The 15519-nt window shown below is 39.8% G+C and overlaps 3 protein-coding genes and 1 pseudogene across 3 annotated transcripts; all 4 read right to left on the bottom strand.

Annotated features, from left to right (window-relative positions):
• Positions 1–172: 172 nt before the first annotated feature.
• Positions 173–1013, bottom strand: LOC103970827 (uncharacterized). The gene has a single exon (XM_009384759.3). It carries the CDS (start codon positions 1007–1009, stop codon positions 359–361), a length of 651 nt encoding a protein of 216 aa, XP_009383034.2. The 5' UTR covers positions 1010–1013; the 3' UTR covers positions 173–358.
• A 1480-nt stretch (positions 1014–2493) lies between these two features.
• LOC103970837 (protein RGF1 INDUCIBLE TRANSCRIPTION FACTOR 1-like) lies at positions 2494–5369 on the bottom strand. Its single transcript, XM_009384768.3, has 4 exons — positions 4994–5369; positions 3388–3462; positions 3157–3297; positions 2494–3069 (listed from the first exon to the last, which is right to left on the bottom strand). The coding sequence occupies exons 1-4, from the start codon at positions 5189–5191 to the stop codon at positions 2773–2775; spliced, it is 711 nt and encodes a 236-aa protein (XP_009383043.2). The 5' UTR covers positions 5192–5369; the 3' UTR covers positions 2494–2772.
• Positions 5370–5985: 616 nt separating this feature from the next.
• Positions 5986–9630, bottom strand: LOC135631520 (glyceraldehyde-3-phosphate dehydrogenase GAPCP1, chloroplastic-like; annotated as a pseudogene).
• Positions 9631–10256: 626 nt separating this feature from the next.
• LOC108951157 (glyceraldehyde-3-phosphate dehydrogenase GAPCP2, chloroplastic-like) lies at positions 10257–12825 on the bottom strand. Its single transcript, XM_018822057.2, has 4 exons — positions 12684–12825; positions 12214–12284; positions 12059–12097; positions 10257–10484 (listed from the first exon to the last, which is right to left on the bottom strand). Exons 1-4 carry the CDS (start codon positions 12737–12739, stop codon positions 10312–10314), a joined length of 339 nt encoding a protein of 112 aa, XP_018677602.2. The 5' UTR covers positions 12740–12825; the 3' UTR covers positions 10257–10311.
• Between the last annotated feature and the right edge of the window lie 2694 nt (positions 12826–15519).

Here is a 15519-nt window from a genome sequence, read left to right on the forward strand (position 1 = left end):
CACGGGAGAGCTACGAAATCTAAGCGTCAAAGAAACGTGATAATGGAATTTTCAACCTCATGAGTCCAACATTTTCCTGTGGAAAATGTTGACTTTGCAATGTGTCGCTTTACTCCTTTTACACGCGACCCATTCAAGCGTGCATTTTTTCTGCGGCAAACAGCTTGTCCACTTGGAGACCAATTAATCACATCACCTCTTTCTGATTCGATACATATTGCATATGACTAGTAAGGATATGATGACAATGTATATGCACATGTGTTGTCGCCCGTCTCGCTCTCTTCCCCGTACACACATTACATACATAGAAGTATCGAAAGTGCTCTCTCATCCCTAATCCCGCCCTTATCCCGTCTCAAGAAAAGTACCCATGAGCCCTGTGGTCAGTGGAGGTTGGCCTTGGCATCATTTGGCTGTACGTACCATCAAAGAAAAAGTCATCGCCCACCTCCAAGGCAGTGCCGGAGTTGTTGAACCCTTGAAGAAGAAGAGCATCGTTGCTGTTGTTGCTACGATAAGCGCTACCGGCTGCGGTAAAGATGTTACCATCAGATGACTGATACTGCTGTCGTTCCTCCTGTGGGTACTGCAAGCTCTGCCCCTGGTACTGGTGATGCTGGAGGTGGTCGAAGGACGTGAAGGTTGTCTGGTTCAGTGGCTCATGCGAACTATAACCACCGCCCAGGTTGGAGATCGGGACGCCGCCAGGCCGGTACTCGGCCGAGTACGGTCCCGAAGGGACGCCGGTGAATTGCTGGACCATGGCGCGGAAATTGGTGGTGTCGGTGTTGAGCATGGTGGTCGGAGACCTCCGGGTGGCTCTCGACCGCCGCCTCACCGGCTTCCCCACCCGGCCCTCGATCTGTTGGTGGGTGACCTTGGCCGGCAGCCCATCGGCGGTCAGGTTCGAGTCCGATGCGGCGGGCGTGGCCGAAGGGTACGGCCGGGCGCCGCCGCCGAGTTGAGCCCACTGCGCTGGGCCGGAGACGGTGTCACCCATGGCCATCGATGGATGGAGTAAGCGGCCGAGGGTGGGCATATATAGGGGAGGACTCGGGCGGTCAATGGTTGCCTAAGATTTGGACGTGAGCCATCCGATTCTGACGTGTGAACAATGGATGGCTGCCACGTGCGGGCTGTCGCAGCCGCAGCGTCGGCTTTCTGATCTTAAAAGCAAGGTTGGTTCGCGGAAGCATCCTCCCGAATTGTTTGGTCGAGAAAGAAGGGGGTGTTGACTCGGTCGGTCGACCAAAGTCGGCCTTCAGCGCCGAAGCATTCCGCATGGTGTGCACAACACTAAGCATCACTGTTCATCATTTCACGCCTCCAAAAGCTCACGGTATGACGAAGGAAGATGAGTCAGCTGCATCAATCGCTTCTTGTTTTCTAGGCAGACCTGTCAAAGAGGGAGGAGAGTTAAAGAGATTAATCTTATAATACATTAGTACTTTTGAATCGTCATCATCCTTCTTTCAGCTTCTTACTTTCAATCTTTCAACTTCGACACAGCAACTCCGAACCCTATTTTGTCTCCCAGGCATACACAAAAGTGGGGGGAGAGAGACAGAGGTATATGTTTTGTTCAGAAAGAATACAGTAGAAGAAGTGTGGCACTTCGAGAAGTAAAGACTAAGATGCGTGTGAAGTGACCGCATGTTCTAAGTGGCCACAGACACCCTCTTTCGTTGTCAGCTGCTGATGCTGCAGAGGCCGAGGAAGGAGTCAACAAACGACGTAATTATATTTAAAGACATTAATGTGAGAGAGAGAGAGAGAGTCATCGACTGGGTTTTCGGAGGGCGGGAAATAGGACCCACCAGAAGAAGACTTAGAATTGGTCAACAAAGGAAAGGGACCCATGTAGACGTGGACTTTCCCACTGTAACCTATAAAGGTCTGTCTAATGCTACTAAAATAGATTTAAGCATTTCGAACCAAATTATACGATGAGGTTGAATTATGATAAATAACACTTTCAACTTATAAAAGACCTTAAAATTCAAATTATGAAGCAATTTCGATTTCAATTTGACCTATTGGTTCTGATTAATAAAATAAATAAATAAATTATTTCATCAAAATTTAAAGATCAAATTATTAGATTTTAAATTTGAAGTGTTAATCATTATATCATGGAATCCACTTATATTTTATTTTATTGTTAGTTGGTTTGGAATCAATTCAGACTCGTAACTCTCATTTTGGATTCAATTTGAAATCATCGAATTATTAACTCAATTTATTTCTTTCGGATCGATTCAACACTCTGTGCACTTATAATAATAATAATAATAATAATAATAATAATAATAATAATAATAATAATAATAATAATAATAATAATAATAATAATAATTCTTTCTGTTTATTACCCACATGAAGGCTGCTGAGTCAGTCGTACGAGTGGGAGACTTTGGTGTTCATTATTACAGCCATGTCAACATATAGCCGAGCAGTATGTATATGTATATATGTGGACAGATATAGATGCATTCCATTACACTGATACAAAACTGGTGGGCACAACTCCGAGCCACAGCGTCATCATCAACATTGGCCCATCGTCTCCACCTTGTCAGTAGTGGAAATGCTCGGCCACAGCCTCATCATCAACCGTGGCCCATCGTCTCCACCTTGACAGTAATGGAATTGCAGAGTCCTCTCGGACCAGTAAGCCACAGCTCTTTCACCCTCTTCTACGAATGACAACTTGTAAGAAGCTAAACCTAGATGCTTAGTCCTCTGGTAACATTAAGCTGAAGCATGACACTAAGAGAGAGGTGATCTATGCGGAGCTCCCTTCCTCCTGTTGTTCAGGGACAGCACTATCCGAGGGAAGAACTTGCTCTTCCTCGTTCCTGAGCTGCCGCTGCCACCGCCACCGTGGCTCGGCGGCAAGCATTCCTCCTTGCTCTGCGCTGGCTGTTCCAGGGTTGCATTAGCGGCGATCGGACCGTCATCCTCGTCCACCTGGAGACTCTCGAATCGAGAGAAGGCGAAGTCGGAGTCTTCGAACCTGAACAGGATGCTCGATAGATCCTCCCCACGTAGCAGAACATGGTCCACCTGCAATCCCAAACTCTGTACATCGTCATCTATGTCGAGTCGGGTTCAGCATGCGGAGAGCTCTCCGCGAGTTGTGAGAGTTGCTACCTTGCAAGAGAGGGAGCAGAAGTGGAAGGGTTCTTGGAGGATTCTGTCGCAGGTCAAGCAGATGTTGCTGGAGCCTTTGGAAGGCCGGGACTGTGGCCTTGGCTTCAGGAACACCACTTTGGCACTGTTGATGGTGTAAGGCTGCCACCAAGAAAGATGAAGCGTCATCAAAGAATCACATGCCACGATTTGCAGCACCAATTCAAATGCTCTAAGATTTTACTGGAGCACCTGCACAAAGCAACAGTCCACAAGCTTCTCGAGATCATCCAGTCGAACCACATCGTTGTAGACATAGCGGCGCACCTAAACAGGATCAAGACGGGTTGCTGTCATCGGTGATAGATCCAACTGTGGGAAGTAATTTTGCAAGGGAACAATTGGCAAAAGGGTTGCAGACAGATTTGGCCTCATTTGCTAATCATATAGCATCAGAAGTGATGAACTGGGAATACTGCAATGAATGCCAAGTTAAAGGAGTGTTGTAACGCTTTGACGACACGATCCTTATCAGAGGAAGCCACGAAGGAAAAGAGAGGACGGGAGATGGAAGACAACAGAGCACGGAGAGCATTCCTTGGAAAATGGCAGACTACAACCGGTAAATGTAGGAGGATTTGGAGGGTGAAAAGGGCCACACCATTGATTGGGACTCAGCATGGCATGGCTAATGGCCGTAAGCGTGGTCAAAAAAGTTACCATAGTAAAAAACAAACGGCAGGAAACAGATGGAAGGAGGAGTGAGAATGAGAGTTGTGTTTGTGGGAAGGGGAAAGCTCATACTTTTTGTGGTAAAAAGCTGCAAGTTATCAAAAGGAATCAGAAAGCTAAGGAGAAAAAGGAGCCAACCATTTCTCCTTAGAAAAGGCAAGTCCAGACAGGCCTCGATGAACAGAGAGAAGTGGTACAGGCAGCAGAAACTGGTTTTGCTTGCTGGAGAAGTAGATCAAGGCATGCAAACAAAGATGAAGAACAAGTGGAATTTAGAGCAGAGTTCAAGATTAGTTTGGATCAAGTGTCTAAAATCTACAAAAGGTGTTGGTGTCTAAATCAAGAATGATGATGACCTCAAGAGAAAATGAAGTGATATTTCAACTAGCATGTGAGCTTCTGCAGATGGGGCCATGACTACCACCACCACCATTCAGGAAAGCAATGCCTACAAATCCCATTTCTGACAGTTACTATACCCATATGCATTCATCTCTCTCTCTCTCTCTCTCTTTATCTGGAATAGATGTTGTGGAGAAAATTATTGGCATTGCAAGTATCAGAAGAAGGGAGAGAGAGAGAGAGATGTGCCGCAGCTATTCCCACCACTGTTGAAGCTGCAACAACTGCTGCTTCTCTGATGCCAAACAAAACCTGACCAGGATGGTAGTAATTTCCCCCTTTTCCAAATAAGAGATCCTAGAAAATGAATTGATCAGGGAATATAATTGCACAAACATGTGGAATTCTTTCTATATAGTGTCTTTTCTTTCCTATGACTAAACTGGAAAATAAAGAGAAAGTAGAACACAAAGGAGAGAAAGATACCACTGCTAGTCTCAAAAGATTAGTGTTGATATCAGTAATATCCAATCAATTAATTCCTGGAATAATCATTTGGAAGAATAATCTAACTGAGGAGCACAACATTATGAGAGAGAGAGAGAGAGAGAGAGTCTTTTTCTCACAGAAATTTCCTCTGTGCTTGCAGGGATGATTCTATATCTCAACCGCCGTGCTGCTAACATTAGTAGGAACAAAAGAGGAGCAGAGAAGATGGAAGAGTTGGGAGGAGAATAAAGAGGAAGAGGGGCACATCATGCAGAGGGAGAAGGATCATCATCACCTGGAGGAGCGGGTGGGAGCGGTGGGCGGGAGCGCAGTGGGTGCAGATGCTGGTGCAGCAGCCGAGGCAGAAGATGTTCTTCTCGTTCTTCCTCCTGCTCTCGTGGGCCTCGCAACCCACAAAGAAGCTCTCCTCCACCAGTCCCCCCAGCCACCCCGGCATTCCTCCCCCTCCTCCTACGTACTCCCTTCTCCCCATGTACGCGCGCCAGCGCACACACACGACTTGTTCTTTCTCTCTCTCTCTCTCTCTCTCTCTCTCTCTCTCTCTCTCTCTCTCGCTGTATGTAAATATCTATGCAGAAGAAGAACAGTTCTTTACCACTGCTTTACGCAGACTTGAGAAGAGGCGAGGAGAGAAGGAAGGCAGTGGTGCAGCAGGGAAGGCTAACGAACTTGCTGCGCCTATATATAGAGGAAGGTGACAAGATTAAAGAGATGAAGACAGGGGAACAATAGAGAAATGAGTAAAGAAAGGCAAGAGAGAAGATGATGGGCCCAACCAGAAGAGCAATTATGCATTTACATATAAATGTAATATATGGAATAATGGGATGATTTTAAGAATAGCTTTGTCATGTCACGCTATTTTTGTTTGGGAAGGGGAGTGGACGAATTGGTGGCTTTATCTTATGCGATTCACAAACCCCACTACTATTTCTTTGTACCTTTTCTCTACTATCCTGCATGGCTTATTCTTCTTCCCCCATTAAATACTAAGAATGGATTGTAGGTTGAGATTAAATGGAAATGAGGAATTTTCTATCTTATTTGTAGGTTGAATGAATTATATTTATATATATATATATATATATATATATATATATAAATGGTCGAAAAAACACACAAAAATCATATCATCCCAAAGACTTTCGTCATCAAGTGTTTGCCACCCCTTCGGTTTTGAAGGACCCTCTGACTTCACAATGAAGCAGCTGCTGCCACAAGACATCGCCAGGAGTTCACATGGTTGCTCCTCCACCCATTGTTTCTTCAGCTGGGGGACAGCCCATCCCCATCGCCATCCCCATCCCCATCCCCATCCCCAACCGAGAAGCTTTTCAAGTGACGACCACTCGCCTCCTCCTCCACCCGAGGATGGAGATTGCAGTACCTGCAAAGATGTGATGTCTCTTATGTTGACGCATTATTTCCTGGGAAAAGGTAGACTTGGTTTAGATGGTTGGATGACAGAGGTCAGCTATCTTTTAAGTGCGGCAGCAGGTAGAACTCGAGTTAGTCTAACCTATCATGGAGTAAAGGAGAGCTATCACACCTATTTCTCGAGGCACGGCCTCCGAGAGACGACCTCTCTGGTTTGCATCACATTATCTGACTCACAAAACGCTTAACTGGAGACAAAAAAAGAAGAGCAGATTTCCAAAACCATGCACAAGGAATTGGCGCCATGTCAGTAGGCAATAACTCTAACCGTGTGGTGGTACAAGCAACATAGGAACTCCACTGGAACAGTAGTGCTAAACCATCTGCCTTGACCTGTAGAAGTGGACTCGGTGCTTCCATTACAAACTCGCGTTTCAGCTTCGACCGTGGCTGCTACGGAGGATCACTCCATACTGTACACCTCGCCATCCCCTACTGCTGGATTCCTGCCAAGAGTAAATATCATGACAACATGGTGATGGATTGGACCGAAACCTTTGCCACTCACAGAAGATGAAACAGTTCACCATTACCCCTTCAGCCGCAGATTGAGTATAATAATAATCAGGCTTCAGATTATTATTATACAGAGCAACAGAAAACACATCAGACTTCAGATGTATATTGCAATCAGAACTCCTATTTATCTTTTTTTTTGTTCTCCTTCTTTGTCAACTCATAAAGATTGTAGCGATGGAAATAAGGTCGACATTAGCCACATTTTATTTTCAATACTAGGAACAAATCACAAATGAGTGGCATCAAAATTGCATCAATTATACAGTTGAAAAACTCCAAGCCTTGGGAAGCGGTACCATCTCTCTAGGTAGTTCCTCAGCACATTTCAGTGTTTGGCACTCACTAGAGCAATGTGTTCGATGAGGTCCAGCACCCAGTTACTGAAGTGAAAATTTCAAGTATCAGGTGAAAATTTCTAATATTGAAAGAAAAATGGATAGGTGTAGTGGATTCTAACTTGTAACCCCACTTAGTTATCATACCATGAGACTAGCTTCATGGAAGAGGCATTCAATCCAGTACCAACCTTAAACAAATGAACAGAATATAATCCATACGATCATGCAGTACCTCTCCTAGTTGTAAATTACATGCCGAAACAAACTTACCCTGAGTCACCAATGAAGTCATTGGAGACATCGTCTTCATCGGTGAAGCCAAGAATGCCCTTCGGTGAACCCTCTGAGGCACACCTGAATGATAATCAAAGAATAGGCATGCATCATAGAAAAACAAAAGCTTCATCAATCTTCACGTAGTTTCAGTGAACTGCAATGTGGTAGAGACAAAAATCAAACACGACAAGAGATACAACAGAAAATAGCTATAAGGTTAATTCAAAAGGATAAGAGGCAAAGCAGACTCCTGTAGCACACATCTCAATATATCAGCCAAGAAAATATATGGAATATAAGTGAGACAAGGGAAAGATTTGCACACTTAATTGCTGCTTTTACACCATCATATGATGCACTTTTCTCAAGTCAGCAAGTTAAGTCCACAACAGAAACATTAGGTGTAGAAACTCTGAAAGCCATCCCAGTGAGCTTCCCATTCAGTTCTGGAAGTACTTTTCCAAAAGTCTATAATCCAGGATAAAATCATTTTCATTTAGATAAATCAGAAGCACATAGTGTCTCACATATCATTTCAACCTCACCTTTGCTGCACCAGTCTGGGGATGATGTTCTGTCCAGCCCCACAGAGCCCGCGCCAATCTTTCATTGAAGGGCCATCAACAGTCTTCTGTGTTGCTGAAACAGAACGAGCCAAACTAAATTAAAAGAACAGTATAAACAATATGATATGATGATAAATGCAATAGCAAACTTGCAAAACATATTCTGGAAAATGTGTTCCTATTTCATCTACAGTTGATGTAAAAGAAGAAACCTGTTGTTGCATGAACAGTGGTCATAAGGCCTTCAGCAATGCCAAACTCCTCATGGACAACCTACAAGATATGAAATGGTCAATCATGTAGTGGCATAGCGATGTTCCACGTTCTATGAAACTTGGGATCCGAAAAGACAGAAGGAGAGGCAAAGCACACTAGAAAATCCTAAAAGGTCAGATGGTAGGGGACAAGCATAATTATAAACTATAAAGTACCACATGTCTCTAACAGTTATGACACTGCAGGTCATGCCGGGCAATCAGAGGAGAAAAAGACACATGATTGATAAAACAATAAATTCAAGCAACAACCTTGGCTAGAGGAGCAAGACAGTTTGTTGTTCAGCTTGCATTAGAAACAATATTCATGCTTGGCTTTTTTGTGTTCTCATTTACACCAACCGCAAACATGGGTGCATCAGCAGATGGAGCTGATATTGTCACGTTTTTTGCACCACCCTGCAGAAACATTTAAGAGGTAGCCCCTAACATTTTCATAGACATAAAAAGAAAAGCTAAATGCAATAATTGAGCATATGAAAAAGATGCAGCATGCCTTCAAGTGAGCTGATGCCTTTTCCATTGTTGTAAAAACACCAGAAGATTCAACAACAAATTCAGCCCCAAAATTACCCCCATGGGATATCAGCTGGATTTCTGGTAGAAGGGTGCATTTAGTCATTTGTTACTTCAAACAGAAAGTATTCATGTATAAGCAAAATATGGAGCAAAGTTGGTAAAACTTGAATTCCACTATTAAATCAAAACAAACAGTAATTTTTCTCTATATCACAAAACAAACAGAAATAAACCTGCAAATTCAGTTTAGCTCCTCCATTGCAGATAGTGTCTCTTAATAAATGTAGCACAAAATGGTAAAGAAAAAGTTTCAGATAATAGGCTAATCAGATGACGTATAGCAATCCAAACCTTATATTCATGTGCTCGTACATCCATCCAAACATATGTAGATATATTGATTCAATGCGCAACAATTAAAGAAAGAGGCAAAAGAGTATACTGCAAATACCATCAAGATATCCAATACAAATTTACATGCTGCTAAAATTTAAATATAATTGCAATACCTTTTGCTTGTGACTGCAATCCTTTTACCATTGATCTCTAAGTTGGATTCATCCAAAACCTTCTTGGTTCCCTTAAAGATTCCATGAGTTGAATCATAATTAAACATGTATGCCCAGCGAAAGTGATATGATCATTATTTTAAAAAAGATGGAAGAAATAGTAAGAACCATTTTGTGTAAATGAGCAGATAGGTATGATCTAGAGTAGACAAAAGCACTTCCAAATGAAAAATCAATATAACAAGGATTCAAACTACAAGTATATTTAAGATATTAATTAAGTAAACAAACACCTAAAAACACTAGATGGTTGATGATTTGGTTTGAGAAAGGTGAAATGTACCAGCATTTATTATCAGACTGAAATTTAACTGGAGGACCTTAGAGAAATCAGAATTCCATGCATCTCAGTGGTTGCTCCTCTTTGTTAATTGTTTAATTTACTCACTGAATACTTTTGCTTGAAAATTGATTTAATTTGTGAACCGATCTTAGCTATAAGATATATTTCTCTAGAATCAAAATCGTTGGAGCCCATATAATCATACATATAAATACCAATTATTTTCCATTTGCATGGGTGTTCATTTAGACCAAGATAAGTTGGCACAGTCATCAAGGCAGTAAAGTGTGTACACAACAGAAGGATTCCGTTGATAATTTCAACTTCCATTAATACCAGATACAAGTAGTCCATAAAAATAATCAAGTAAATATAGTTGGATAATCCTTTGACATAACTGTTTCACTGGGGCCTTCTCTTGGTTTACTATAGTTAATATCATTCATCTAACAAGTGGTAAGTTCTAGCTAAACTAAGTACTACGAGGATTACTGACTAGTTAAAGCCTAGATACAACTTATAATCAGGTACGCTATAAATAATTGAAACAATCTAAATTAACAGGTGATTACAAATTTATGCAACTAGAAATTTTAAAAAAAATCATCAAAAGTTATAGCACAATATTACTTGTACTATTGGCATAAAAGATACTTTTATCCTTATTGATTTACTTAATAAAAAGCAAGGAAATTTTAGTTCTATGCAAATTATGAGTATCATTATGTGAATAATATTAATAAAGATTCCCAGTTTCCTACCATATACTTGGCATCAATGAAGGGATCATTAACAGATACTGCTTCAATGTCATCTCTGGTTGTTACTATGTGCATCACAAGCCTTCCAATATGCCCAAAACCTATAATGTGAGTTTCCTACCATATACTTGGCATCAATGAAGGGGCCATGAACAGCTACTACTTCAATGTCATCTCTGGTTGTTGCCATGCGCATTACAAGCCTTCCAGTACGCCCAAAACCTATAATGTAATAACTTGCAAGATACAGTTACATTTAGCTTCGATAAAATAAATAAATCTTAAATCATTAAAGATATTGTAAATATACAAATTTAAGGCAAAGAAAGGTGCACTCGTATAGTTTAAATATCCTGAACAACTTGGATAACCATTCCTATGAAAGGACCTTAATCTTTACAAAATCTAGCACATAGCAATCTTGCACAGGAAAATGTTACAGACACAGATTGCACTAGTTTGGCACTTTTAAACTCTTTGGTAGTCCATTGACTTTTGAGTATCCTGATATACACAAAATGTCAGCGCTTATCTAACCAACCGTTTTGACTAAGAGCATGCTCTCAAAAGCTTATTCAAAACTAGTGTACTATATTAGTATATTCTTCTACACTGTACAGCTATCTAGGATATAAAAGGGTGAAATTAGATAAGGCATGCATTTTTCTGCTAGTCCTGGTCTATATAATTGGACATTCCATTTAAGTGAACAGTGGAGAAAAACTTTTAGATAACAACATATTTCGGCAGCTAACATCAGAATCATATATACACACAGACTACTAAGAAATATGCACACCAGAATAACAGTGCATAAACAATAAGTCACCATCAAATGTCTTAGGAAAAGCAGTGATTAATATAAGCTAAATGGCTCTCAAATATGGAGTTAAAAGTTATGCAGGATGTGATGCCTGCTGTAGATCAAAATAGGGTAATCCAGCCTTTACAACAATGGACCAGATCACGTATTGTTGCCTCTTTAGCATTCAAAGAAGTAGATTTTCTTTTCCCTCTTTGTGTATCAAAATGGATTTCTCATCAAAATACCAATTTGATATCGAAATGAAAATATCAACCAGCACAGCATAAACAATAGAGCAAATAATCAATCACACAGTGAGACCAAATCTTTTAACGTGGAAAACTCAATATGAGAAAAACCACGAGACCGTAGTCCACCTCAAACTTTCACTATCAATAATAATAATAACAGGTTTACAGTAGGTCTTCTCTATAATAACTAGAGGATTAGAATAACATCAAGAACATAGATCTTGACTCTAACATATTGATGGATCTCCTCAATAGAGAATTCTAGGTCTCACAGAGTGAATATAACAGGAAAGTACCTTAGAGAGGGTAAACTATAGATAAACACCGTTAGGATTGTAGAGTTTACTGTAAGGATTCTCCACATAAAATTTGGGTCAAATCTGACAATGTTTGACTACCGATCGTCAAACAGAAAAAAAAAGCTTTATTTTCTCTCTCTATCTCTCTCTCCTCTTTTCTCTATACGCCGCCACACGCTGTGCACACACTTGCTGTTCACTGTGCACCCTAACTGACTCTTACTTTTTAATTTCTTTAATTTGAGTTCAAATGGCCCAATTTATCCAAACCCACATATGTGGGCTCGACCCAACATCAATATCCTTCGGTAGATGCAAGTAAAGACAAAGGACTATTTGCCATCATAAAAATATGTGACAAGCAATAGCATCGATCACATACAATTCATAAAATATGAACAAACTGAACAGTGCAATGAGAAAGGTTGTAAGGGAACTCACCATTTATGCCAATCTTTGTCTTTCTCCCACTTTTAGAACCTATAGAAAGCAAGTATAGAAGCCAACGCCATAAAAAAGCCCTCACCATAAGCAAGTTACAAGCAGAGACATAAGTGACTCCTATTCTATTTTTAACTTCTCCCGAAAAGGATTACTTTTAAGTAAAGGAGGAGCTTCAGTCACTGTCGCTTTATCTGGCTGAATATTTCTCCTAGCATCACAGTTCCTGCACGATTCGCAAAAAGTCGAAAGATGGATGCTCGTTTAGCAAAGTCATACTTCAGATCACTAAACACATAGCTGCTAATCACTACTTAACGGGGACGAGCAAGCTTCCACGGAGCTGAGGGCAGAACCGAAAAAGTCTGAAGAAATCTGAGCCGAGTTAAGACTCCGGATGAGCAAGAAAAGACAGTGAACGCAAAACTTGGAATCGTCGAGTCAATTACAGAGCATGAGTGATGAATACAGAGACCATTTAGCAAAGACTCGATCGAACTGGAAATGGAACGGAGATGCCATAACCGTCAGTTTCCCAGTGAATCCACGTAAAATGGATCGAAAATGGACCAATAAAAAAAGAAGGATCGCCAAATAAGATAATTCGGGGGGAGATCGATCGGACCTTGGAAGACCCAGAGGGGAAGCAATCGCGGATCCGAGGATGGTTGAGAACGCCATCGGAGACCTTCCCTTCTCTCTCGCAAAGTGAAAAAGCCCTAAAGGCGAACGAAATGGCGTAAATGTGGGAGAGCAGAAGGTGATTCGGCGACTTTCTCTCGCTCTGTCAGGTGGGCGGTGACGTCGATGCTCTTCCGCGCCATTCTCATATGCCGCCTTAACCATCCTGCGTGTGGGGCCCGAAGCATCAGCCAATCACAAAGCAGGTAAGACTGGGGTACGAACTTATTGAACCAGGAAGAACAAGCGGGCGACAGAAATGCGCACGGCGGGTAGCGCCGTCCAGAGGAGATATGGTGTTTGGAGGCGGTTAGGTGGCTCGGCTGGGGCTCCAGAAACAGCGAACAGGAATTCCTACTCACAGTACTTCTCCATGCAATGACCTGAGGTCGGATCCTGGATCCTGGATCCTGAATCCTACAGAGACAGGTACAGAGGATCGTCCTAACTTCTTGGGGACGGGCATTATGTAATTGATGAAGTGTCTCTTAATGAGAATTAGTATAAGTTATTCCTCGTAAACAATATCTTCTTTTCTTCGAATTGAATCTCAACAACAATCCAGTCCCTTTCTTCACGGATTTGCTTCTCTATTTGATCGAATGGCATCAATCAGTGTCTGGTGCTTTCCATCGGTGTAGCAGTGCCTGAAGCAGATCCATTCGTAGATGTCTCAAGGACGTCAACTCAAGGAAGATTCGAGAGGGCGAGGAAAAATAAGCATAGATCAAACGTGAAAAACAATCATTTTGTTTAGTGTATGGAAGAGAAAGTGTCAAAGTCAATAATCTCACTAAAAGAAAAATTAAGTAATGAGAGTGAAGATCAATAATAATTCAGTAGAAAAAAATAAAATAATTATTCTCGTAGAGATTAGTGTCCTATTTCATAGACTCGATTGATTTGATACTCATAGGATTATAGATCAAAGCCTCTTTGTTTTTCGATACGAATGAAAGATCGAATTAATCTAATATAAATCGTCAATGATTTTTTCTTTATTTTATGGGTGGAGAAATGTTGTGAATGTTTTGAGTAGAGTATCTTTTATTTATCTATTATTGGAGAGAATGGAATGGAGCGAGCAGACCTTAACCTAAACGAAACGATCGAATCTATTTACGAAAGAATCCTCTTCTGGGCTATTTAAGGGATTCTCCTAATTTAAGTATCATGAGAATTCGGGTAGCACTTCCACTAAAACAATGGAAAGCATAGCATCATATCTCAATGAAAAACCCTTCTTTTTATTATTGTAGGCATCGATAATAAGAATTAAGGAAGTAATCAGCCCTCCACTACCTATGACTGGGCAGCTATCTAATCAAACCCCTTCACTCTCTCCTATAGAGAAGCCTTCTTCTATTCTGTATAAATATTCTTTTAATTGAAATATTTGAAGTTGACAGTTCTCTAACAAAATATTAATTGTCCTCTGCCACCCTCAGACAAGTATGTCACTAACTCTATATTTTTATTTCTTATTTCAACTCTAGAACTTAAGAAGAATACTACTCTCTGGATTATAAAAGAAATTACTAAATTATAAAAGAAATAACTCTTTCATATGATTTTCTTTTATGAATTCCACAATTACTTTGTTAGGACATGAAAGGGTCTATTATAGTGGAGCTTCTTTCTACTAATAATATAGGGTTAATTAGGGGTTCATAATTATCTTTAACTGTATATTTGCCTGTCATTAAGTATAAGTTCATTATTATATTTCTAATAAATTTTGTTGAGGCTCGATTTTTTTATCAAACGTTCTCTATCTATAATGTCTGAGTCTCACACAAATTAAATTACAACTCATCTATCGATAAAGATATAAATAATATGTATATATTATCATCTTACGATGTTTATACTTCACAAATATGATAAAGATATGCTCATATTTTCGACATTAAAGTTGAAGTATATGATTTCCAAAAATATTATTCACAATATTTTATGAAATATTAGTTGAGAATATATAAGAATCAAATATTTACTTTAAACATTTTTTTACAGCAAAAAAAGATATGGTCCTTTGACGCAACAAGCTTAAGCGTACAAGTATATTTGAGTATAAGATTAAGTTATGGTAATAGGCATGTTTATGGTGACTAAAAGTTGTGGCTGAATTATAATTAACCTTAAGTGAATCTCAATGCTTAAATAAGTCTGAACATAATTAAAGTAATAAATTTTAAGTTTTAAATATCACGTAATAGAGGATAATAAGTTACTAATGCATAAATGAAGCAACAAAAAATTAAATAAAAAATATAAATTAAAGAGAAGTGTTATGCTGCAACCTTATAATTATATTAGTAAAAAAAAACTTAAAACAAGGACCAATGAGATTAAACCCTAGAACTCAAAGTAATTTTTTAAATAACTCTATTTTATTTTAATCTCATCATCTTTACAAACTTATAGCCTAGAACTTTTTCTCTTATTCTTTGGTTATTCTCTTAGCTTTTCTCATGAAAGCTAGGTACTCCATCCTTAAGAATTGTTAAGAGAAGAAAAACTCAAATTCTTTCCTTACTATACCTAAGATTTTAATTTTATAAATTATATACTAATATTTTTATCTACTTTTGAGTAACCTAGATTTAAATTAATATTTAATTTTTAGATATATTTTATATAAATCTCCTATAGTCTAAGTCCTCTAGTATGACTTCAGTTTGAGATTAATGCATAGAGTTATAGGTGTCTCAATCCGTGATACTTAAAATCTCTTATTTTCTGAGAATAAGTTTTATTTGAGTTGAATTGATATACTT

This window comes from Musa acuminata, chromosome BXJ3-2, assembly GCF_036884655.1.
Source record: "Musa acuminata AAA Group cultivar baxijiao chromosome BXJ3-2, Cavendish_Baxijiao_AAA, whole genome shotgun sequence".
In the NCBI taxonomy this organism is placed as follows: Eukaryota; Viridiplantae; Streptophyta; class Magnoliopsida; order Zingiberales; family Musaceae; genus Musa; species Musa acuminata.